Below are 25,905 nucleotides of genomic sequence, written 5' to 3' on the forward strand. Positions count from 1 at the left end.
GTCTTGCTCACTTAGTCAGGACCCTCTTTGATGAACCTGTGCCTGATCYTCACTGTCTTGTCCTGCCCAAGTGTTGGGAATGGAAGAGGGAATTCCCATTCTCAGTTTTCAGAAGCCTTGTCCCATGCAGTGAGGCAGAGCAGGTCTCCAGGTTTTCTCACTTGGACTTGTTGAATTAAGTCCCATTGTCTGASACTCAGGGACTGCTTTAATGCCTCCACTCAAATCTGCTCTGTCCCTGCCTTGAAGTGAGACTTTCCTGTGACACATCTGCCCTTGAGCTCTGGGTTRATTTCCTCCATAACCAATTTCTAGAGTAATTAAACCCTAATGTCACCCATCTCCCTTCACACCCCTGGCTCTCCATGTCCCTCACTGGTGGCAGTTGGGTGTGATGGGGTTGGAGTCACATCCCAGRGCTCCCAACCTCAGCAGTGCCAGAGCTGGAGCTGCTGCCCAAATGTCTCTGTGATGCCTTCACTGTTCCAGACATGGACACACCACACGTTTGGGTCTGACCCTGATCCTTCCTCAGTTCAAGAGTTTGATGTGTGCTCATTTTACTGGAGTTGTGGCCTAAACCATTGCCCTGAGAATATTCTGCAGTTACAAACAGTGATCAGCCAGCCCTTGGTGACAGATTTTCTGGTTWGAAAAGTCAGGCTCAATTCCTGACCCGTCCCAGCAGCTTAAGACCTGAGTTAAAGTCACAAGGCCTTAATCACATGCTTAAATGCTTTGCTAGGATAGACTTCAGCATATGTTTAACTTGAAGTCAGGTAAGCTTTCTGAAGTCAATGGGGCTTAAGCACATACTTAAATGTTAGGCATGCACTCAAGCTCTGTCCTGAATAGGGGCTGGTTGGAGCATGTGCTTACAGTGTTTGATAAATTGGGAACTTCATGTGTCTTTCTCTCGAGGACATTTKCTGTTACGCTTCCATAAAACTAATTGTTTAGTTTCTTCAGTTGAGCAGGGTGGGATTTGTTTGATTTTTTTTTAGGGTATGAGGAGTGTTTCACAGCTTTAAGTTGCTCTGAGTTGGAATAGAGACCCTTGCTTACACAGCTATATATGGCAAATTCCATTCTGTGCCCACTGTCTTCCAGTAAAGTAATGCCCATGTAAGCAGTGCCTTACAGGAAAGGTGTCAGAATATAAACTCCCAATTAAAGAAAATACTGCTTAAATGGCAGAATTTGTGCCATCCATCACATGGGGGTTTTTTTCTTCATGTCCATAATTGGTGTGGATAAAATTCAGTTAGTTGTTTATATAAACTGACATTTTTTTAGACTTTAGCACCAAGAGCTGCATTGCAAATTATTCCTAAGGACGTTTTTGTTTAATTCTTTTTTTTAATGCCATGCAGGGCCTGTCTTTTTTCAAGGTGTCAGTGTGGAGAGAGAGAGAGGCTCTTTTATATTGGAAATAGCTGGAGATCCTTTTTATTTTTTTCTCTGGGTATTTGTCATAGGTTTTGTTATTGCCTGTTTGAATCAACCTGGGCTGAACTGAGGGGTGGTGTTTTCCTTCTCTTCACTTCTGAGATGGTGCAGGCATTGGCACATGTTGTGCTAGAAGAAAAAAAGAAAAAAAAACCCTCAGCAGGGCCGAGGACGTTTTCAGATTCCAGTGGGTTTTTACTCAATATGGCAAAGTTGCCCTGCATTACCCAGAGGAAGGCAGGTTTTCAGCATTCCGTCCTTGTCACATACATTCCTGTTGGCTGCACAAGTTTAAAATTATTGAAGTGTGAGTCTTGAACAGTGACAGGAAAAAAAAAGGCACCAGTTTGCTAAAATCAGCAGAACATGGGGTTTAAGATTTGCAAGAATGAAACCATTTATTACMAGCTCAAAAGATTGGTTGGCCTCGTGTTGCAGCAGCATGCTTTACCTCTCAGGACTAAAGAAGTAAATAACTTATTCCCACTCAGTTTTGTATTCCCCAAATAGATGAAATCCTTCCTTGTCCTGTGTCACTCCAAGATMACAAAAGCAGCAGCATCTGTTGGTGTTCTCTTCTCTTTAAGAGCAGGAACCCTATAACTGCCTCCCCAAGCAGGCATGATCATCTCCAGTGGAGTTTTATCCCTCTGATCCTCCCTTTTTTCTTACTTTTCCATGCCTAGAGAGTKAGTTTGGGTTTGGTTTTTATTCACAACTGCTCTATGCTCTATCAGTCTTTAGATTGGGAATTAAAGTGATGACTGAATACCCCTGGGAGCAGCACACAATGAAACCACTGAACGTGTGTGTGGTGCTCCTGTGTTTATTGCTGCTGGTGATAATGTCAGTGTGAAGTGCTGATGGCTCCTCTCTGCTCTGGGGCAGGTGGGCTGTAACAAGGTCTATACAAGCACCTCTGATGTGATGACCCACGAGAACTTCCACAAGAAGAACACTCAGCTCATCAACGATGGCTTCCAGCGGTTCCGCGCCACCGAGGACTGCGGCACCGTGGAGTGCCAGTTCTACGGGCAGAAAACCACCCACTTCCACTGCAGGTGAGAGSAGGGAAGGGAGCAGTTCCATCAGAGCTGTGGGGTCTGTTTGCCTCCCTCTGCCAAGTCCCAGTTCCAGGGTATGCACAGGGATTTGATTTGCCCTGCTGGGACCTTCTCCGTGCTGCTCCTGAGAGAGCTCAGGTGCCAGGGCAGAGGGGATTCCAGGATTGTGCCACAGACCAGGCACGAGTATGATCTGAGCAGAGCATAGCCAGTGGAAAATAGAGCCTAGAACCATTTGGGAAAGAAACCACTGTGCTCTTCAGAGTGCAGCTGAAGTGGCCATTAATACACTGCTAATGGCACTTCCATGGAAGGGTTTTCTCCAGCCAGCTCCTCCCTTTTGGGGCCAGACTTAGCCTTCTGTACACAACTGTTCTATTGATTTCTCATGTTCTCAGAAGAGTAGGAAAGCACAGTTYGTATCCTGGTCCCCATTAGCTGTTTGGTTGGAGCATTTAGTGGAGGGTGCCCATATTCCCATGTTCCTGTGGCTGTCCCTCAGAGGGGATTGAGTGTCCCCGCTCTCCCGTGGCAGAGTGTCTGCCTGCCTTGCTTAACCCAGACAGCTCCTCAGCCCCTCTGCAGTGGGGCAGGGTCTCATTACAGCCCCACAGCCCCATCCTTGTCCCAGAGGGAGGCAGGGGACAGCAGCTCTGCCTGCAGAGCCAACACCCTGTGCTCGGTGCCCTTGCAGGAGACCTGGGTGCACGTTCACCTTCAAGAACAAGTGTGACATTGAGAAGCACAAGAGCTACCACATCAAAGAYGATGCCTATGCCAAGGACGGCTTCAAGAAGTTCTATAAGTATGAGGAATGCAAGTATGAGGGCTGTGTGTACAGCAAGGCCACCAACCACTTCCACTGCATCAGGGCGGGCTGYGGCTTCACCTTCACCTCCACCAGCCAGATGACTTCGCACAAGCGCAAACACGAGCGCCGGCACATCCGCAGCTCGGGGGTGCTGGGCCTGCCCSCCTCCCTGCTGGGCTCCAAGGACAACGAGCAGGAGGAGTCCAGTAACGACGACCTCATTGACTTCTCTGCCCTGAGCTCCAAGAACTCCAGCCTGAGTGCCTCCCCGACCAGTCAGCAGTCTTCCGTGTCCCTCATCGTCCCGGCCGCGCCCTCCTCTGCGGCCGAGCTCTCTTCCTCCCAGGCCACCAAATCTGCCAACAGCATGACACCAGCCACCAAGATCTCTGGCCTGCTTTCCCAGGCTCTTCCCAGCAATATCCCCTTGGCCCTGGCCCTCTCCAACTCGGCCCTTCCTGGAGCAGCTGGATCCTTCTTCCCCATCATCCCCAGCCGGGTCTCTACCCCTCTTCCTGCCAGCTCGGCTAATCTGATCACTGCTGCTTCTTCTGGCACCAACCCAGCACCGTCAGCTCCCACAGATTCYTCATCCCAGGCAGTTCCAGGATCTGCTGAGCCAGTGGCTACTTCCTCTCCCACTCCAGCAGCCTCTATAATGGAGAGGATCTCTGCTAGCAAGGGAYTGATCTCTCCTATGATGGCCAGGCTGGCAGCAGCTGCACTCAAGCCCTCGGTGGCACTGGAAGCAGGTGAGTCCCTTATCACTTGTGATAGCAGGGGSAGGCAGAGCAGTGCCTTGTGGTTTGGACCAGAGTGAATGAGAAGCCACAGAGGTGTCCATGGGACTGCAGTTGGGGAAGGAGTAGTAAAGGAACAGTAATGGCAGAATGAATTTGGCTGTGTCCAGTTAACTCTTGCAGAAGGCAGTTTTAGCGTGGTTTCATGTGGAGCCTGGCTCTACCTCCATGGCCAAAAGAGAGCCAAGAAACAGCTTTGCCATGAAGGGAGCAGGCTCTTAGCAGAGCTGAAGGAAAAGTGTTACCATGTGTGACTTGGTATAGGCTGAGCAGAGAGAGGCACTGCATTGAAAATGGAAGTGAAGAAAAAACACCTCAGCCTGTACTTGCAGGTTCTGCTCAGGCTGTATCGAGCCTTGCTGGGCCCAGTGCTGATGGCAGCCCATGGCCAGTGGTTTMTCTGATCTGGGGCTGGTTCTGTGCTGCAGTTTTGTTGACCCAGCTGTGGGTTTGGATAGGGTTGGTACAGTCCACAAGCAGGACTGAGCAAACCGTGATCCCCTCCCTTTAACCTGAGGGGTAAAAGATGGGAAGAGGAAGTGCCCCAGGGCAGCCCAAAACTCTTCCTGCTTAGACCTGAGAGAGGTCATGGCTCAATCCCAGCCCTGAGAGAGGTCATGGCTCAATCCCAGCCCTGAGAGAGGTCATGGCTCAATCCCAGCCCTGAGAGAGGTCATGGCTCAATCCCAGCCCTGAGAGAGGTCATGGCTCAATCCCAGCCCTGAGAGAGGTCATGGCTCAATCCCAGCCCTGAGAGAGGTCATGGTTCAATCCCAGCCCTGCCAGGTGGATTTGGGCTGCCACAGGAGCTCAGGGAACCTCCCGAATCTGCTGAACAGGCTCAGCTCAGGGTGGGCAGCGAGGGAGGGGCAGTTGTGGGGCTGTGTGTGGAATCTCTGCAGTGCTGAGCTCGTCCTGGGCTGTGCAGAGCCCGGAGCTGCTGCCCATGGCAATGATGGCCAATGGCCACATCTTCCCAAGAGCCARCGGAGGAGTGCAGGGAAGTGATCTGTTCAAAGAGGGAGGGGAACTTTCACATGCTTTTAAAATTATTGTTTGAAAAACTGTTTCCTAAAGCAGGGAAAGGTCATTGAGGGAACTATTTTCCTTTATTTTTTAATAAAATGCCACTTGCTGTCTGAGAAGCAGCTCGCCGTCAGCTGTACTGCCGGAGGGTAAATTAATATTTTAGTCACTTGGGGATTGTGGAAAAAAGCTCTGCAGACATGTTCCTGTCAGCAACTTTCTTTCCCTCCTTTTCTCKTTGCTGTTTTTCCTAATTTTTTTTCCTTTAATTTGTTCTCCTTTCCTCCTCCCACCCCCCCTCCCACACCCCCGCCTCTTTCCTCTTTTCCTCTCCTCCTTTAATTTGAATTCTCCTTCCCTGGGCTCGGCACTGCCTCCTCCCCGTGCTCTGTCAGAGGGGCTGTGCAGTGGCAGTGCCAGCAGGTCACACACTTTGGGGTCCCTGCTGTCCCCTCGGTGGCCCCGGGGCAGGTGCTGTGCTGGGCAGGCGCAGAGCGGGGCCGTTGCTGTCGCTACGCAACGCTGGGACGGGGATGGGGATGGGGAYGGGGACGGGGCTTGACTAGCAGTCGAAAGCTGCCACATTGCCTCAGCATTAACAGAGTCTTTAATAAACGCTTAAGAGGCAGCCCCGCAAATTAGTTATGACAGTTTGTGCAGAGAATCAGGTCTCCCCCACGCTCCTTCCGCCCTTCTCCTTTAAAGGGCCCATAGCCTGGACAACTTTGACATAATTTTGCAATAATTATCACTTGAAGAATTTCCACGCTGGAGTGGACGTCAGAACCCATCACGTCAACTTGGCAATAAACGCTGACCAGCAACCCCAGTGCTTCCCTCCCCCCACACTTTTTCTTTGCTTTTTCTGTTTAGGCGCTGGTGCCAACGATTCAACTTACTTGCCATTGTAAGCTCATTTTAGACCTACACTTTAGATTTATTCTTTACGTGTAATTTGGGTGTCTTTGTTGAGCAGGGAATGGCCAAGCAGCACCTCCTGGACGGTTCAACCCAGTCCAGGTGAAGCAGGAACCTGCCGAGGCGCTGGGATCCTCATCTGCCATCAGCCAGGACTCCCTGCAGGAGCACAGCTTGGACCTGAGCATCAAGGACCACGGGTGAGAGAATTGTGGGCAGGCACTCAGCTGTTCCCAGAACTGGGCTTTGGGAGGTTTCTGTAGCTGTAGTTCAAGGGACACAGCGTGGTGGTGAAAGCAGTTCTGCAGTGGTTGAGTTGGACACCCAGAATGCAGACAGGCAGGCTCACACTTCTCCCCATTGGGTGTACGTTCTCCAGATGGTTTTTGGGCTCCCAGGCCCTACTGACTGAGTCCCTTTGTCACCAAGTGCTGACTGAAGTGCCACACCTCAGCACATCCTTAGCAGCAGCATTTGCACGGCTGTGGTCTGCTGAATCAGGACTGAGGGAACACATTCCTRAGAAACTGGACACCCAGAGCTGCAKGGTGTCAGRCCAGCTCGGGTCTGGGTGTGGCACAGGTTTATCTGCAGTTTGGTGATGGTTGTGCAGATGTCAGTGCCCCTATCTCACAGCTTGTGTGCCAACTGTCCATTTCTGCTGAGAWCAGGAGGGTTTGGCACTTGTGCTGTGTGGAAAATGCAGAGGAGCTGATCTTGGGGATGAGTGAGCTCCACTTTGATGTTTGTATCCATTCCTGTCCACACCTCATTTAAACAACCCCCCTTTAGGACACCAGAACCTGAAGGCAGCAGCAGCTCTCGCTGCTCTGTCAGATCCTGAGGCTGCTGTGAGATCCCAACCTCCTAAAATTCCATTCAGGATCATTCCTCACTTCCCCAGAGCCCATGGACCCACATCCCTGGCAGAATGAGCCTTCCCCTGCGTTTGTGGGGTATTTCTGCACCTCTGACAGGGTGAGGGGTCAGACATGGGGGTAATGAGAGAGCAGATGAAGGATGGTGCAGTGGCACTGGGAGAAGAGGTTTGGGCTGTTTGGAAGTTGGAAGAACTGAACTCTGCAGGTCTGGGAGCCTCTTTGTGTCCCTCTTGGCTGTCACAGGGAAGCGACTTTGAGCTGCCCAGGGAGGGCTGGCATCATTCTCCTCCTGTAGTAGGTGAGGAGGGAGGCAGCTTGAAGGGAGAAGGATTAATCTCAGCGCTCCCAGTCCCTGTGCACATCTTAACTAAACCCTGTTGGTTTGTGTGTTTCAGTAATGAATCAAATGGCCACACAGTCTCGGCAAATTCATCTCTTTTATCCTCGCTTATGAATAAGGTAAGAGCCATCCATCAAACGCCTTTCATTCCCCCCACCAAGAGAAATTAAAGCTGTGATGGTGGCGAAGGGGGGGGRAAGATGCGTTTGTTTTTTAATGTTTTCCCTCTAATAAGATGAGTTTGTACCATTTAAATTTTGAGACCATTTTTCATCGGGTATAATTTCAGAGCCACTGCTTACGAATTAATTTAATGAACTGGCTGAAGAAATATATTGCAGCCCCTGACACCTTTTTTTCCCCCATCCTTTCTAGACAGAGGAGGACTCCAAAAGGTTTCTCTTTTTTTTCTTTTTTTTTTTGTGTCTTTTTTTTTCACTTTTTATTTCCAGAACCTGTCAACTTCTCTCTCACTCTCCTTTTTTAGTTACTCATTTTGTTTACTTACATAAAAACATTTTCCTTCCTTTGAGGAGGAGGAGAATAAACTGTTTTTATGAAAGAGAATAAAAAATTAGAAGTTTTGAGCAAAAATCATCAATTTCTGTCTTTCTGGTATGAGTAATGGTGTCTAACAGAGTGCCCTTTACTGTGTTCTAGAATATTTATTTTAGATAATGCACAGTTTCTTTTTCCTTACTTTTTCCTTAAATTATACATCATCTCAAATATATATTTCTCTTTCACATGATAAATTTTACTGTASCAAGATTAATTTTGCGGCTGTATACAACTGCAGCGGAGCTCAGGGCAGCCTTTGAGCCGTGCTTTAATATTCTGCTGGTGATAGGTTTTACAGACACAACCACTGCCATCCCCTTGGATCTGGGCGTTACGTGCATCAAGGTCAAATAACCCTCAGGAGAGGGCAAAGCCACTTTGCCTCGTAATCTCCCACCTCCTTTCTTTCTTATCACTGTTTTTCTTGGTGTTGTTTAATTTCTGCATTTATCCTTATGTCACTTTTCTCCTCCATTGGTTCTCTGTTACACTGGGGTTTTGATTTTCCCTTTTAAACTTAATTTCTTATTTGTTCCTTTGTGTTGTCCCTTTAGTGGTTCCAAATATGCAGGTGTTTCTTTCGTGGGCAAATGTATTTAATAACTGCTCTCTGGGGTCCTAAGTGATTCCAAAGGTCCCAGATCAGGGAAATTCCCTTTCAATGGAGACTTCATTTGAAATCTCCAGGATAACACGTGATTTAAGTAGATGTTTAGAAAAAAGCATTTCTTTCTGTGCTGTCTGACATAAGGTTCTTTAAGTTGTGCAAAGCAAATGTAACACAGGTGCAAATTGAGAGTCAGGYTAAAGGAATGGGATTGACCAATGACAAAAACCAGCAAAGAGCAGAACCCACTGTGTGTGAATGATGGACCCAATTCCAGGACTAAAGATTGGAGAGTCAAGCTCTGTCTGCTCAGGAACACAGCACACTTGCTCCTTCCTCTTGCTGCCCAGAATTTCTGTCCATGGGGGAATCCTTCATTGTTTGTCTAGGAAAAGGAGCCCTTTCCAGTAATGGAATTACGAGCACTCCACTGGAAACACACGACCTGAATTTCTGACTCCAAACATAACGAGTTGCAGTCTCCACACAGCAGCAGGGGCTTTACCTTCAGGGGGCATTAAGAGAGCCTCAAATACCAGAATTCCTGTAGCCTACTGCAGTTTATTTAGGGGGCTGTCAGGCTTAATTAACTGATATTTATAAAGGGCTTTGAGACCCTCAAGTGGGTGGAGTTTCTCGTGCAAGTATTGGGCGCAATCCTGCATTTTATTTATGCCATTAAATTCACTATTGTTCCTGGAGGTAATTGAGAGCACAGCAGAGCAAGAAAGGGTTTGGGAAATTGTGCATTTATTCTGAAAGAAAATTTTCCCTCTAGGCAGGCTWGAGTCACTTCATTTTTCTATCCTCCACCTCATCCACCTGGACCTCTAAACCTTCTCTGTGTAGATTCTGTGTGAAGTTTTCTGTGCAATGCAGATCATGAGTCCAAGTCCTGCTTTGTGGAGAATGTGTCCATTTAGCACAGAACAGTGACACAATTGTGCTATTGGAGTTAATAAGAATTTTCCAGGACCCTGAGACAGAATTCTCTGCAGCTGAGTGGGATTTTCCTCCTTCCACCCTCCCCAATACCTGACAGTCACTAAAGGAGAATCCTTGTGGCTGCCAKGAGAGGACTGAGTGAACTGAGCTTCCCCCTTCTGCCACCAGCAGTTTGTAGGAGCTACATCAGACTCTGACTGTTGAAGTCCACACACCTTCTCCACAGTCAAATCAGGGATGTCTCTCTTCACCTCAGTTTSCTGATGTATAAAATAGAGATAAAATGATCCTTCATTCATTTAACAGGAGCCACGAATATTCGATGMGCACCTGATGATTTATGATGATTGGGTGGAGGATGCAAAACACTGAGGTGTTACTGAGTTTTGCTGATGCATTTGGGGCAGTTTGCACAGACTTTTTGTCTTCTGCTGTAATCTTTGAAGACACTGCTCTGTGTGGGACAGTCCTGAGGCTGTGTCTGYGTGCTGGCATTAATGCAGTGTCCATCTTCTTGTTCCAGATGTCCAAGAGCAGTGGCAGCCTTGGCAATTTGCTGAACATTAAGACAGAAGGCGAAGGCAGCCAGGCTGGGGCTGGGGAGCCAAGCCAGTACTTGGGCAAGGCAGTGAAGGCACTGGTCCAGGAGAAGCTCTCAGAGCCATGGAAGATGTACCTGCGCCGGTAAGGAGAGCTGGACTGGGAATAGGGGAAAGGGAGAGCCTTCCTTGGCAAAACCTCGCTGCTTCACCCCATTTCTGCTGAGTGGAAAGGCCTAATTCTCAATCAGCAGATGAGCTGGGATGGTTTCTGCTGCTTTTGTTGTGGGAAAGGAGACTCAGAAGGAAAATGGAACAGATAGAAAGCTCACCTGCACACAGACATATCACATACAACCCCAGACAGACTTTGAATGCACAGATACACCCAGGCAGACACACAGGTTTGTGCTCTGAGCAGAGTCACTACAAACGCCAGTGGACACTTTGTAAATCCCAGCCTTTAATGGAGAAGACTGGAAAATTTCCAGTGCATTGGCCCCTGGCTGGGGTGAGATCCTGCCCTGCAGTCCMTTTGCATTTTGTCCAGTCTGGTTGTTGCTGTGCCAGGCAGTGTCACTGTTTTCTTGTCTCTGGGAGCATTGTTGTACCACCTACTAAGTTCAATGTCACAGCTTTTTCCATGGTGTGCTGCCTGAATTTCCCTTTTTTGTAGTTTAGTTGCAGTTGTGTTTATACCCCTTGAACCAAGCAGATCATCCCTCTGTGCAGTTGGAGTTTCAGACAGTCAGAGATTTCAGCATTCCATTTACCCAGGATTGCTTACTCCTTTAACCTGGGTTAGTCCCTCCACCTGCAGGTCCTGTTGCAGAACTGAGCCACCCCCTCAGAACAAACGGGCAGCTCTCAATTTGTGTCTGCACAGAGCAATGTGTGGCACCATGTTTGTCATCCTCTGTGGCACAGATTTGCTTTTARTGTTGTTTGAGAATCCCCAATACATAAAACACCTCCCATGCCCAGGTCTGTTTGTTGTGTGTTTCAAAACATGATTCTCCTGAACTGTCTGAACCTTCTCCTTGTTTTGCCAAACCTCTCTGTGCTCCTTTTCTCCTCTTGCACTGGYATTGTCACCTCCTCCCAGTTGAGTATCTTTGTGAACTCCATAAACRCTGTTTACTCCTAGATTACTAATGAAGATGTTAAATAAACTCAAAGTCCTCTCAGCACTCACACAATGCCTCCTGCTCCGAGCTCAGAGTGGTGCTGTTGTCATCAGCCTTTGTTTATGGTCCCTCAGCCACTTTCARGCCATGAGGTGCCATTTCATCCAGGCCAATTGGAATTAATTCTGAGCATATGCGAGACTGAATCAAATGCTTTACTAAAATCCAAATATATTGCATCCCTTCATCCACTAATTTTGTAATTCTATCAAAAAAAGCAATTAAATTTGTCTGGCAAGATTTATTCTTTATAATCCTGATGCTGTTTATTGCTCCTGGTTCCTTTATCCTCTAGATGTTTAATGATTTTCTCCTCCCTCTTAATATTTGTTCCATTACTTTACTGGAAAGAGAAGTTAAGGCCAGAGGTATGATAATTGCCAAAGATGACTTGTCTTTTTTTTTCCCTGAAAGAACCAGTACCTTGACTGTTTAATTTTTTTTTTTCCCAGTTGTCTAGTACCTCCCACTTCTYTATGGCTTAAAAACCAGCAAATGGTAATGTAATCAGTTTGGGAGTTAATTYCCATTGCACTTCAGGACATACATCACCCAGATTGACTGATCTGTGCATTTTTATATTTTTCAAACAAGTCCCTTTACCTTCTCTTCTAAAAGTCTTTATTTAATCCCAGATTCTCTGCATTGTTGTTAGTTTTCTCATCCAAAGCAAATTTTATAATGCAGCCATTTTTGACTCATCACCTCCTGTTTTTTGGGGGGCCTTCTTTCTGTCTTCAACAGCTCTTGTCCCTGATAAAACAACCCCTTTGGTCTGCAATAACTTGCTTTCTTCTCTCATACCACATAATTTCTTTTCCTTCCTCTTCTCCCTGCAAGCCATAACTGACAGCACATGTTTTATTTCCACAGACCTTTCTTCTCCAGGAGCAGTTTTTTCTCTTTCCTTTACCCTCCCATTGGTGAGAGGTCCCTCCTGGGACCACACAGGCTGCTGTTTGTTTCTTGCTTTCCTGCTCATCAGAGCAACTGTAGTTTGTTGTATCTTAATTATGCAGCATTCCCTTGTTAAGTTTCAAATCCTTCCTGCCAGTGTTTCTTACTTGATTTCTTGATTCCCTGTGATTCTGGAGTTTCCTGAAATTACTGTGCTGTGCTTATTAAGTCCAGAGGATCCCAGCAGTGGCTGAGCAGTGACACCACGCTGAGCTGGCTTTTCCCTCTTGGCCATTTCCTCCAGGATGACCCAAGGCATATCTTGGATCATGTGCTGGGTTTTGCTCTGGGGTTCCATGCAGGGTTGCTGTTCTGTCCATCAGGGAGGTGCTCTGCAGCATTTCTGCAGTCCAGGGTGATGCTTTGTGTCTCCCATCTGTGGATCCCCTCCTGCCAAGGGCAGGCCTGGGTGGGTTCTGGATCYCAAATGGGCTCCCTGAAATGACTGCTGTTTGTGGGAATGCTAATAGAGTGAAAAACAAAGGAAAAAAGGTCTGTTCCAGCGCCACTTGGGGCTTTGCTGAGCTGTGTGCTTGTCTCTTKGGGCAGGTTTGGCACCAAGGATTTCTGCGACGCGCAGTGTGATTTTCTGCACAAGGTGCATTTCCACTGCGTGGTGGAGGAGTGTGGRGCCCTGTTCAGCACCCTGGATGGAGCCATCAAACACGCCAAGTGAGTAGAGCAGAGCCTTGGGCAGCTTGGGACAGTTCAACACCCCAAACTCCTCCTGAGTGCAGCAGAATGTCTGAGTAAACCATGAGTAAAGCATGTGGTGCCATCACAGTGCCCGAGTCTGAAGGGTGGGGAAGGTGATGCTGTAAATTTGAAGACAGATCTGTGAGCACAGGTGGTGTCTCCTGTTGTTTATTCCCTGTGGTTCACTGCAGCAATTTGCTGGCCTCTCTCAGCCCTGGGAAGCTGCAGAAGGTCTCAGTGACTGCTCTGGTTCTTGCATTTCTCTGATTTCAGCAGGGTTTGGCACCRGTCTCCACCCATCTTAGTGAATCCCCTTCTCTTCATAGATGGTTTAAGAGGGCCCTAAATCTTACTGCAAAGTCTCAAGAACCCCTTTTAGGATTTATCCACCCTAATTTATTTGCAGGCTCCTGCCACATTCTTCTTGATTTTAATCAAATCACGTGAAATGGTCAATTTATGTCTGAATTAATAYCATGTTTTGCAGTTTTCACTTCCGAACTGAGGGTGGAACTGTGAAAAGCAACTCAGAGTCTCCTTTCTCAACCACTACTGAGAATAAGGTTTCCCTGGCCCCTTCATCACCACCTGCTGCTCCTGGCCCCATGGCCAGTGCTSCTGCCCTCGACATGGCCACTCCAAACGCGGCCGCGGTGCCCTCTGCCCCCACGCTGCTGGCCTGGAAGCAGCTGGCTTCAACCATACCCCAGATGCCTCAGATCCCAGCATCAGTGCCTAACCTGGCAGCTTCGCCCTTGGCAACCACTTCCCTGGAGAATGCCAAGCCTCAGGTCAAGCCTGGATTTCTGCAGTTCCAGGAGAAGTAAGTTTTAGCTGCCGTTTGCCTCCTCCTGTCCTGCCCACCTTGGTCCCCTCTGTACCTCTCCTCCGAGTACTGCACTGAGACCTGGCTAGAAAATACTCTGGGCTTTCCCTCACAGAAAATTTACTGTTGTAAAGTCTAGGAAATACTTGAAGGTTTCTGAGTGCATCTGAGAGCACTTTTATGCATCAGTTTATAAGATAAATAAACTTGCTGATCTTTCACTGATTCCTTTTTTATTCCTTGTGAGAGCTGTGCAGAATTACATGCATCTTTGCAGTATTTTCGAGACTTTGAAGGGTTATTGGGCAAGAAAGCCATGGCCTGAGTGGGGATGTAAAGTACCAAACCCATTTAGCTGATGAGATGGCAGTGCTGGTTTTGTCAGGTCAGGAGCAGCCCTGGCATCCTGCAGTGGCCGTGCCCAAAAGTTGTGTTTCCTTTCAGCTTTAAATGGGAAGAGTGGCCCTCAAAGGCTGCAGAGCCCYCCATGCATTGCTGTGTTCTGATAATCAAGAAAGTGCAGTAGCTGGGTGGAATTGCAGTAATGTTGCCAGCTTGAATTTCTCTGAAGAGGAGGATGGCTATGGGAAATCTGTGGGCCATGTTTGTCAGCCGGGCTCCCCTTGAATTTAATTTTGGCAAAGAAACAAACGTGTGAAATGAGGGAAGGTGATGATTGGGTTTTGGCTGTATTCCAGTGATCCCTGCCTGGCAACAGACTGCAAGTACGCCAACAAATTCCACTTCCACTGTCTCTTTGGGAACTGCAAGTATGTGTGCAAAACCTCTGGCAAAGCAGAATCCCACTGCCTGGACCACATCAACCCCAACAATAACCTGGTGAATGTGCGAGATCAGTTTGCTTACTACTCCCTGCAGTGTCTCTGTCCCAACCAGGTAAGAGCCATTCCAGGGCAGWGCTCTGGAGAGGGGGAGCAGGAGGAGGATCAGATGGACTGAGTCTCCTGCAGGAAATGGGGTTGTGTGTGGCGTTCCTGGTCTTAACTGCACAACCACCAAAGTCCTAATGACATGCTCTGGGAAAATGTTTGGTTTTCTCAAATGGGAAATGGTGAYGCTTTTGTGTTTTTTTGACTTGGGTGAAGTGGACAAGGGAACTAGAATGATCTGAAGAGGCACGAGATGAAATAGAATAAAAATCTGTGATGAATCCAGGGAAAGCCATGAGTAAGGTTTGGGATATTTCAGCATAGAATAGTGTATGACAGAGTACAGGACTGCAATACAAAAAGACTGGAGAGGGAACACACAGGTTATGGAAGATAGAATGGCATGTGGAGCCTGTGCAGGCCCTGGGAGAGCTCAGAAGTGCCACCAGCAGCAGCAGCAGAGCAGGCAGGAGAATGAGTTTGTTCAGAGCTCCTAAAAGGAGAGTTTGTTCAGAGCTCCTAAAAGGAGAATGAGTTTGTTCAGAGCTCCTAAAAGGAGAATGAGTTTGTTCAGAGCTCCTAAAAGGAGAATGAGTTTGTTCAGAGCTCCTAAAGGCCCTGCCTGTGCCCCCTGCAGCACTGTGAATTCCGGATGCGAGGGCATTACCACTGTCTGCGTCCTGGCTGCTACTTCGTGACCAACATCACCACCAAGCTGCCCTGGCACGTCAAAAAGCACGAGAAGGCAGAGAGGAGGGCGGCCAACGGCTTCAAGTACTTCACCAAGCGGGAGGAATGCGGCAGACTCGGTGAGTTTATTCCCTTGCTCAGGTGGGGTGTGCCATGTCCAGGCTGTAATAACACCTCCCATTGCAGGGAAACAGCCACAGTAACCAGAACGAAACTTTGCAGCTTTGGTTACATCAAGAATTTGTGTGCAAATGGAAAGTTGTTTGTGGTAACCAGGGCAATGAGTGTCAACACTSCACAGGCAGCACCTCGGTTCTGTTTGCACATGGCAGGAGATGGAGCAGTTGCTGTTATTTACTCACCTTTTGGTGTTTCAGGTGATAGCAGGGCTGGAACAAAGCAGGGCAGGATACACGACACCAGCCCACACGGCTGCCCTGGCAACAGGCGAGCCCTCACCTGCCCTGGGGATGTTCCAGCACTGTTTGTTCCCAGTCCCAGCACAGGGATGGGAGGGTGGATGGGGCCAAATGGGACCTGAACAAACAGCACAGGGAACCCTGGCTGTCAGGGGCCAAATGGGACCCAAACAAACAGCACAGGGAACCCTGGCTGTCAGGGGGCAAATGGGACCCAAACAAACAGCACAGGGAACCCTGGCTGTCAGGGGCCAAATGGGACCCAAACAAACAGCTCTTGGCCAGCCCAGGGAACCCTGGCTGTCAGCTGCACATGAGCAGGGTGAGTCAGGAGCTCTCTGGCACTGAGGCAGCCACAGCCTGTGCCTGTGTCAGCAGTGTTGGGTTGGGAGGGACGGGGTACCTGCACCCAGCACTGTGTGCATTTGCTGCAGGCTGGGCCTGCTGTGCATTAAACACAATTCAGCCAGCACCATGGGTTTGCCTTCAGAGAGGGAGGGAGTGCTGGGGTGGAGCTGTGTGTGCTTACACCAMAGTGTGGATTCATTTCTGCATCTCTGTACGTCCTGGGGTTTATGYTGTGGATGTAGAGATGGCAGGTGCAGAAAGCACTGGCCTGTTGTAAGGACTGTAAACGTTTCTAAACACACAGACGATGGATTTTTTTAATGTATGTTTCTGTGTGTATAATTATATACATGTGTATGACTGGAGAGAGAGGTGAGGCATAGCTGTATAAACAAAGGTGGATGGGTGTAGATGGATGAGTAAAAGTGATCTGTCTGCAATCTCTGCCTCGGTGTGTCTGAGGGCATGGCCAAGGAGGGRTGGGAAAAGCAGAACCTGCTCCTGATGTGGCCGTGTTTGAGCTATAACAGTTTATCACTGTGTGCTGTGGCTGTTMCTGATACACCACTCCTGGCACACGTGGCTGTGGCCACGAGGAGCAGGACCTGTGAAGTGCTGRATGTCACAACCCAAATGAATTCTTGTTGTTCAGTAGCTGCCCCTGTTACACAACRATTTTGGAGTGGCAATAAACACTTCCTGGCTCATTCCTCTCTGAGCAGAGAGCACACACTGTCCAAAGCCAGAGCTGGTGTGAGACTGCTTTTCTGAGAGTACAGTTAGAGGGGGAAAAAAAAGATCTTTTCATTTCTAATTTAATTATATGAGCATGTATTTTTGACTGTAACTTCTGTAATACAGCTAGATGTCTTGGGTTTGTTCTCTTTGTAAAAGAAAAGGCACTAGCTAAGACTGAAGAACATTAGGCACTACCAGATGTAATGGCAATGTTCCTTTCTTCATAATGAAACAAAGAGGGATGGGRTTGGCTTAGGCTCATGTCTTGAATCTCTGTGTATTGTAATCCTTTCTTGCAGTTCTCAGCAGGCAGTAGATCRTGGGTTTGGGTTTTTTTTCATTCAAGACTGTTCCTGAAGAACCCATGACCACTGATAACGTTCATCCATCAGAAATCCACCTGGACAGCAGCCTTGTCCCATCCAATCCTCTTCTCTGCAGTCCTATTCCCTCTCAGTACTTTCATGGGCAACATAAAATGTTTTTTGTTGTCTTCAGGTTGCAAATACAACCAGGTGAACAGCCACTTCCACTGCATCCGAGAGGGCTGCCAGTTCTCCTTCCTGCTCAAGCACCAAATGACATCCCACGCCAGGAAGCACATGAGGAGGATGCTGGGCAAGAACTTYGATCGTGTCCCTACTCAGGTAGGACTTACTGAAGCTGTGGATGCACTGCAGTGTTGGTGCTGTTGGGTTACTGAGTTCACAGGTGCCAAGGAACTGGTGTTCCTGTTGTGGCAGTTTTGGATCTTAACCTAAAAAGTTTAGGTGCAAGAATCAACCTTAGGAAGATTTAMAAAATAGATTTGTCTTTGCTACTCTTCTAGCATATGCTGCTGAGTCTAACCCTAAGAATTCTGTGCAGCTGGGCAGAAAATGCTGTGTTTGACCTCCATCTCCTTTCACTGGTAATCCTGTGCCACTTAGCAGGATTGCTAAGGGTGGCCTGAGCACTCTGGGAGCACACAGCTCTTGTCCTGCTCTGCTCAGCCCATGGAGCTGAAGGTGAGAGCTCAGCTCTCAGCAAAGCTGAGCATTGCTGATCCCCACATTAGACCCTTCTGAACTGAAATGCACAGCCCCCAGGTTCTCCTRTGACCTCGTGCTCCACAGGCAGTTTGTGGTGTGTTTGGATGCAGTCAGGTCCCTGTGCATGACCTGTCCAGAGAGGACCAGAGGTGACCACCCCTCACTCGTGGCCTGGTGTCAGTCCRTGCTCCCTGCTGCAGATCTCAGCTCTGACACAGCTCCTGAATGTTTGTGGTGTCTGCCTGCAGCAGGACCTACAGTGAGGGAGCARTGCCAACATTAACACCTCCTGTTTGTGAGTGCATCAGAATCCACAGAGCAGGACGTGGTGCCAAGATTAACACTGCAGCTCCCGAGTGCAGCACAGTGCACATTCCAGGGTGGATGTGCCAAGTTTAATGCTCTGAGCTCCAGTGCAGGAGGAKTCACACTGCTGGCTCCAGTGCCATGGTTCCACTCCCAGGCATGTGCCAGCTRTCCCTGGTGAGCTGTGGTGCAGGAGATAAACACGCAGACAGATGGTTTTGGTATCTTGGTTTGGTGTGAAAGTCCCCGTCCTRTTTTCTCGCTGCAGGTTATTGGCCGCACTCCAAGGAGTGAAAATCTCCCCCAGGTTGGCAGCATGGCACCCAGCCCAGCCTCATCAGGAACCCCAGCTTCCTTTCAGGGACCCCCAAGCATGATGGACACYGAAACAGAAGAGTTCATGGATTACACTGGCTGTAGCCCGGGGGGRATCTCCTCCGAATCTTCCAACATGGACCGCAGCTGTTCCAGCACTCCCGTGGGCAATGAAAGTACCTCAGCAGGTAAGGGAGCAGGGGGGCTGTGAGATGGATCAGCAGCTCTTTGCTCTCCTGGCAGAGAAACTCAGGAAAAGAGGCCAAGGGACAGTTGCACCTTAAAATACAAACTGTGCCAACTTCAGTAGTGCCTCACACTAACCCAGCTCTCTCCAGCACCTGAGAGAAGAGGTCCATCAAAATTTACACTTCAAGCATCCAGGAACTAACAGCATATTGTTTTTTTTCTCCAGTGAAGAGAGGTTTTTATCCTGGGTCTTGAGTTGGGTCAATTTTAACAGCTGATTAAAAAAAGACAAGGAAGAATAGAAAAAAAGAACTGTGGGCCCCTTCTGTACTTGGCATTTGCTCTGGTACCTTTTTGTATTTCCTCAAGCAGCAGCTGAAGTCAGTCACTGATGAAGTACAACAGCAGAGATGACTTACACAGGGGATAAAACCTATCACATCTTCAGAAAGCARCATCAGCTCTCTGAGCTCCCTTCCTCACCCAGAAACTCTTGTTCCACTCTGCAGTGTTGTGCCAGGAGACCCCTCATCCCCTCTTTTGGGAAGTGGATTCCTGCCCTGTTTGCCAGGAGAAGGCAGAGCCATTTCCCCATGGCTTGTCAGGGTCAGATACATGGCAGGAATCCTGGCATCTTCCAGGGGTGACCAGGGATCTCTCAGCTGTCCTTGCCASGGCTGAGGGATGTTCTGCACGGGCTCCTCAGTTTGCTTTAATTCCTTACACATTGTCCTAATTTTCTTTGCCACCCCAGATGAAGCACACACGTGTTGTAGGAGCAGTGCTGGCCGTGGCACTGGCCCCATGGCTCTGTGGCCCCTCCAGAGGGYTCTGGGGGGCAGTTTTGGCACTCTCTTCTGTGTCACTAAGGGCCCAAGTCCTAGGAAATGTCCCCCTCTRCTCTCCAGGTAGGGAGCAGCTCCACCCAGCCCAAGTGCTGGAGCATCCTCACAGCTGTTCAGTGAGGCAGGCAGGAGCCCTGCAGATGAAGAAGGACCAGAATGAGCAGATGAATCCAGAATYCCTGCCTGAAAGCCTGAGTCTCTTCCCCATATGCCATAAAGCCACCTTACCTTCTGCAGAGACAACTCTACTCTTCCTGGTGCTGTCAATTCCTCACCTTCTGTTTCTTCTCTGTTACAGTTCTGTTTCATACATTTGTGAATGTATTTTCCATTTTCATCATGTTGCTTCTGCTCTTGGGTTCTCATTTCAGTTCTTTTGTTTTTTTGTTTTGTTTTGTTGTGTTTTTTTCTTTTTGTTTTTTTTTCTTTTTTTCCCCTTTTTTTTTCTCTCCACATTCTCCAGGCTGCCTGGTTCCTTCTGCTGCTGCTGCCGATGATGCACCCCCCAGTGCACCACAGCCTCCACCACCATCTCTGCCTCCAYCTTTCTCCCAAGCCCTGCTTAGGTCTCCCCTGCCCACGCTCCCCTATCTGCTCTCTCCATCCTGTCTCTCGTACTCGTTGCTCAGTGCCACTCTGGGAGCCAGCAGAGGCATTGTCATGCCTGCCGCCAGCACCRCTGGGTTCTCGCCCATCATTGCCACTCCAACTCCAGTAAAAAGTGACGTTCCCTTAGTGCAGGATGCAGCAGGTAACACTTGTTTGCTTTCTCTCCGTSTCCTGTGCCCAGCTCCTTCCCCTCTCCCCCTGCCCAGGTTTTTTCTCTGCACCTKTGGGTGGGTGGAGCAGCCAGGGTCACTCTGTGTCTCAGATCTGACCTTACCCAGGGCTCTGTGCCTGCTCCATTTCCCTGCTGACACAGTGACACAGTGACACAGCCGAGGGCAGCCACCCACTGCAAACCCTTCACAGACATTGGGATGGATACCTGAGAGCAGCTGACACCAATTCCTGAGAAAATCGAGCAAAACCTAGCRAAGTCCACAGTTTAAATGCATTTTTCAGTCTCTTGATAACATCAAAGTGGCCACAGAGCAAACTTTTGCTTATGTGGCATTAATGGGACTTGGATTTCTGGGTTAGMTGTTCCAGGGCACCCAAGCCAGTGCCTGGCACAGTCTGCTCACACATCTCAGCAGGGGAATGTCTGATGGGGTACCCAGGTCCTGTGGTAAAATTGATCTTGTAACTTCATAGGAAGCCCCAAAGTTCAGGGGATCCCTGCACAAGGGATGAAGGAGAGGCAGTGTCACAGGGTGACTTCATCCCACAGGTCGAGCTGTTTCTCACGCTTGTTATTTATATCTGCTCTAATCAGCTGCAGAAAATACAGCTAGATTTCAGATTTAAGCTGCCATGATTCCCATGTGTGACTGAGATCAGAGATGTCTCCGGCTGGGGTTTCTCATTCCAGCTGGGAATGATTCTTAGGGTGTGTCTCAGTTTTGRCTTCTTTTCCAACTACCAGCTCTTTTTTTAGTTAATTAAGGACATACTTGTGCTTGAAGTTCACACTAATGAGGCTTCTGGTAGCCTACCAATGTCCCAGTCATTCTTCCTGCCAGTTTTAGTAACATGTAAATCCAAGGTCAGTGGTTGGGAGTATGGCTGGAGGACCAATTTCACAGGTTTCTAACTCCAGTTCACAGGTTTTTCTCAAGGGACTTGGCAGGAGAAGGATCCTCCTGTCTAGAGGAGTGTGTGCCAATTAACAAAATTCTCAAGAAACTCTATTTTTGCTTGTTTTTAACTAAATTGCATGCAGCCTGAAACATCATAMCCTTGTGCTGTGCTTCCTCTAAACAAATATTTCTAAGTATCTTTTGTTTTTACCTTGGTATAGTTTGGTGAGTACTCACATGATTTATTAGTGGTTAAAGAAACAAGCTTCTGGAACACCCTTGCCATTGAGAGTTGGTAGGGATCACATCCTCTGAGGCTTGTAATGTTCCACAGGGTGCAGGTACTGAACACTGGCAGAGTGCATCGAGATATCRTCTGTCCTTCCTATGTGCTTATTCCAAAACTTTGCCTGGATGAGAAAACASAATTGGTTTCTAACTGAAGTTTTAAGCACATCTGTTTAAATTGTTTTTAAAGCTGTGTAGATACAGAGTTTTAAACAGGTTAAATTCAAATTCTACTTGTTTCCCATCTAGAGTCTTTCCTCTAGGAAAGTCCCGTCCAAAGACTGACAATATGAGCATTAATTAATTAATGCTAAGGGACTTGATGGTTTGGCTGTAATTCTTTYAAAAGGAGTTAATCTGGACAGCAGCAGCTTGTCTGGTCAGCACTGCACTTCCATGAGTTGGCCGGGAGTGGAGAACTGGATTTTACAATACCAGATGTTTAGGGGGGAGCAGAGAGTAAATTGGTCCCAGACTCTGCAGCTAAGAGCCTGCCAATTTTAAATCTCCAGTGACAGAAAGTTATTCTTTCACTGGTAGCTGGTTAAATCAGCCTTAGCGTGCAGTTTCCACCAGCTCTGTGTCACTCAGATGGTCTCASCATGGATGACCCAGGCTGGTGTCGATTCACAGTCTGAGCACAAGAGTCTTTGACAAAACCCTTTTGTTCTTTGCTGATCCCACAAAGTGTCCAGCCCAGCCCTGTGAGAGAGGAGGGAGCTGCCACCACTCTCACTGGCACCTGGGAGGTTTCCTTCAGTGGTCACCACCTTCTGAAGGGCTGTCACTGCAGGGTCATCACCTCTAATACCTGTGCACCAGCCAGAAGGAAAATAATTCTGCCACTGTCCTTTCAGCCTCCCAGACAAGGATGCCAACTGCTGGGGGTTCTCAGGCCCTAGGCAGTAGCACTGTGTGTCACAAAACGTGCCTCTTTTGAGAGGATGGCAGTTCCAACAGCAAGAGTGGCAAAAAAACCCAAAAACTGTGTGTTGGTTGCAAGCTCTACTTTCTAATTGCACTTACAGTTCTGCACAGTGAAAAAATCCTGCCTCCAAACTTGTCTGTGCTGCAGTTGATACTGGAGATTGTGGGCTGATTCTGGAAACAGCAAGCAGAGAAGAAAAAAGTTAATAGATAAAACGAAGTTGAGTCTTGATGGTCCTAGGGGACACGAGCAGTAGCCAGTTACGCTGGCCCTGTGAATCAGAGTGGAAGATAGATGAGGGATCTTTATTTATACTAGGGGCATCATGTAATTTTTGAGACCCAAGGGAATGGTGCAGAACTGGTACTTTCTCTGAGAGTCCAGTGGCCAGTGATGATGAGAATTAGCCCCATTGAACATCTGTCTATCTGTCTTTCTAAGTGCTCTCATTGTAATATGTAGGCTCATTACAGTGAGGGATGTTGCAGTCTCCGGGCCAAAGTCCATCCTGTTTCTATAAATTCCCCTGCCCGTTGCAGTTTTAATCATGCATGGGATCTTCCTTCACTTCCTGCCTGTCCTTGGCAATTGTAGTGTGTTGCAAGAGCCTGGATAGGGGAAAGGAGCACACACATCCCAGTTTGAGCACTCTGCAGCTCTTTGTACCGCCCCAGTGAACTGCAGTGACACTCTCAGTCCTTGGACTGGAACAAGCCAGCTCYTCCTGTTAAAATCTGATTTGAGGAAAACAGGACTAGTTTTCTAATTAACCAAGATTCGTTAAGCAGCAAGAGAAGCTGTGAAGGTAGCAAAGCAGAGAAGCAGCAGTTARCATTTGGACAAGATGAGGTTTCCCAGAGGAGCAGACAAGGCAGGATGTGCTGCAGGTGGAGGAAGGGATGTGCACCAGGCACGAGGCAGCGCTCGGTCCTGGATTTGGGCTCACTCGGAGCTCGAGGGATGAGCTGCGGGTGGGAGCGGTGTCTTGGCACACACAGATGTTGCCAGGATGGCTGGGAGCCGGAGAGACCTGGCTGTCAGCAACACCGCTCTGCGCTTTGTCTCCTCAGGGAACACCATCACGATGCCAACTGCCTCAGGGGCCAAAAAGCGTTTCTGGATTATTGAGGACATGTCCCCGTTTGGCAAGCGCCGCAAGACCGCGTCCTCGCGCAAGATGCTGGACGAGGGGATGATGCTGGAGGGATTTCGGCGCTATGACCTCTACGAGGACTGCAAGGACTCCAGCTGCCAGTTCTCCCTCAAGGTCACCCACTACCACTGCACGCGGGAGAACTGCGGCTACAAGTTCTGCGGCCGCACCCACATGTACAAGCACGCCCAGCACCACGACCGCGTCGACAACCTGGTGCTGGATGATTTCAAACGCTTCAAGTCTTCACTGAGCTGTAACTTCCCAGACTGTCAGTTCTCTGGCAACAGCACGCACTTCCACTGCCTGCGCTGCGGCTTCCGCTGCACCGACAGCACCAAGGTGACGGCKCACCGCAAGCACCACGGCAAGCAGGACGTCATCAGCGCCGCCGGCTTCTGCCAGTTCAGCTCCAGCGTGGACTGCGAGGTGCCCGACTGCAAATACAAACTCAAGTGCTCCCACTTCCACTGCACCTACCCCGGCTGCAAGCACACGGTGGTGGGCATGTCTCAGATGGACTCGCACAAGCGCAAGCACGAGAAGCAGGAGCGMGGGGAGCTGCCTGCCATCTCTCCCGGCCCCGAGGGCATTGCCCACTCCGCCCTTGACTACGATATCCAGAACTCTTCCATCAACCTGGACAGCTCCCTCAACCTCAGCACTGACAACACCAGCTCGCTGTTCTTCCTGCAGAACGCGGCGGGCGTGGGGCTCAGCGACTCGCTGGACCTGAGCAAGAAGCAGCCCGAGGTGAGCGAGGGCCCGGCCCCGAGCAGAGCTGGGACAGGACAGGAGATGGACAGGAGCGCGGGGACAGCGGGGACAGCGGGCGCTGCCGGCGCCGAGGACGAGGAGGACTCTTCCCAGGAGGATGAAGAGGATGATGAGGAGGAGATGAACGAAGAAGAGGAGGATGACGAAGAGGAGGATGACGACGATGACGATGAGGAGGATGAGGAGGAGGAAGACCTGAACACAGATTCTGAAGAGTCTCTGCCGGACCCGGAGGGCCTGGCCGCTAAAGAGGATGGAGAAGCAGAGGAGGCCGTGTCCTCCACAGAGCACGGGGACGCTGCCGGGCCCCAGGGCGAGCCCGCCCTGACTGCAGCCCCAACCCCKGCCCCAGCCCCGGCTGCTGCCTCAGCCTCCACCATCGCTCCTGCAGCCTCTCCTTAATCTGACAGACACCAACGGCAGTGGCTTGGTTTTTCTCTTACACAGAATTACTAAGAGGACCCYGTATGAGGCGAGAACAAAGATTGGGATGGCAAATGAAAAACAAACTCCATGCCACGAATGAGAGAGAGGAAGGAAGGAAGGAAACCCCTGCTCCTCCCCAGGCCCCGTAAGAGAYGGGTTTGCAGCAGGACTGGTGCTGCATCACTCCATTCTGCAGATCCCAGAACGGGGGCGGGATGCAGCAGAAAATACCCTTTCCATGGACATGAACCTTGAGGGTACCTGCTGCTTCTCCTCGCTCCCTGCATGGTGCGTGGGGCCTGTGCCCATCTGGGGACCCTTTCTTATGGGTGGGGCTCCATCCCCCCAGTTTTCTTTCTGGGTTTTGTTTTTCCATGTTTTCAGTTGTACGATAATAATAATAATCTCCACTTCTTGGAGGGGGGTGGGTGGGAGTAAGAGGTAATGACTTCTAGAAATATATATTTGTGTGTGTGTCTCTATATAATGCACACACACACACACATATATAAAACTTAAGGAATTGGTGTCACAAAGACAACTCAGCTTTTTCCAGTGGGAAKGAGGGGTGAGGGGTGTGCTCTCTCTCCACCCCTCCCCCTTCTTTCTCCAGCATTAAATGAATGGCATCAGACAGCCAGGGTGGGAGTGGGTATTTATTGTTACATAAATGAGGATGCATTAATGAATGAGCAGGGGTGGGAATGGGACACTCCTCTGTTCTTCCAGATCCTTTTTACTGTTAATGATAATAATTTTGAATGCTATTTATATTGTAAAACTTTCTCAGTCTACATTTTCTCTGTAGGACACCTCTCCTCATCCCTGCTGTTTGACTGTAGGGATTTAGCTGAAGTAACCTGGGAAGAGCACAGCGGGCAGTTTAAAGGGTCTGTCACACTGGAGGAGGACTGGGGTTACTCTGCTGTCCAGTTCCATCTCATCCCAACCCCCAGGTGCTTCCTCTCTGCCGAGGGTGAGGCGTTTTTGTGGTGCTTCAGTATCCCCATCTCAGGAGGCTGCGAGCACCCCACGGTGCAGCTCAGGGAGCACCGAGCTCGCACAGGAGGAGACCCTGTCCCTAAAGCAGCCCTGAGAGCTGCCCTGAGAGCTGCCCTGCACTGAGATGTGCCCGTCTGACGGCACGGATGGGCACGGATGGGCACGGATGGGCACGGATGGGCACGGATGGGCACGGAGCTCGGGCAGCTCCGGCACTGCAGCGGAGAGAGGAGAGGGCAGGACACGCTCTGAGCCCAGGCTGGGGTTCCTG

General features: G+C 49.2%; 1 protein-coding gene across 14 annotated transcripts in view; it reads left to right on the forward strand.

Moving 5' to 3' along the window:
- Positions 1-25,899, forward strand: part of CASZ1 (castor zinc finger 1) — a 197,511-nt gene extending 171,612 nt beyond the window's left edge. For 13 of the 14 annotated variants that reach the window (XM_057375953.1, XM_057375950.1, XM_057375958.1 and 10 more), the window contains 12 exons: positions 2,338-2,510; positions 3,208-4,076; positions 6,127-6,268; positions 7,345-7,408; positions 9,926-10,086; positions 12,635-12,757; positions 13,269-13,604; positions 14,306-14,504; positions 15,135-15,306; positions 17,191-17,339; positions 18,298-18,532; positions 23,347-25,899. In XM_057375953.1, the coding sequence (XP_057231936.1) occupies positions 2,338-2,510; positions 3,208-4,076; positions 6,127-6,268; positions 7,345-7,408; positions 9,926-10,086; positions 12,635-12,757; positions 13,269-13,604; positions 14,306-14,504; positions 15,135-15,306; positions 17,191-17,339; positions 18,298-18,532; positions 23,347-24,608 (3,885 nt within the window). In that variant the 3' untranslated portion in view covers positions 24,609-25,899. Of the gene's footprint in view, positions 1-2,337; positions 2,511-3,207; positions 4,077-6,126; positions 6,269-7,344; positions 7,409-9,925; positions 10,087-12,634; positions 12,758-13,268; positions 13,609-14,305; positions 14,505-15,134; positions 15,307-17,190; positions 17,340-18,297; positions 18,533-23,346 lie in introns of those variants that run through there. The other variant, XM_057375961.1, reaches the window with a different exon arrangement.
- The last annotated feature ends 6 nt before the right edge of the window (positions 25,900-25,905 follow it).

This window comes from Malurus melanocephalus, unplaced genomic scaffold, assembly GCF_030028575.1.
Source record: "Malurus melanocephalus ecotype Western Australia unplaced genomic scaffold, MMel_1.1 scaffold_266, whole genome shotgun sequence".
In the NCBI taxonomy this organism is placed as follows: domain Eukaryota; kingdom Metazoa; phylum Chordata; class Aves; order Passeriformes; family Maluridae; genus Malurus; species Malurus melanocephalus.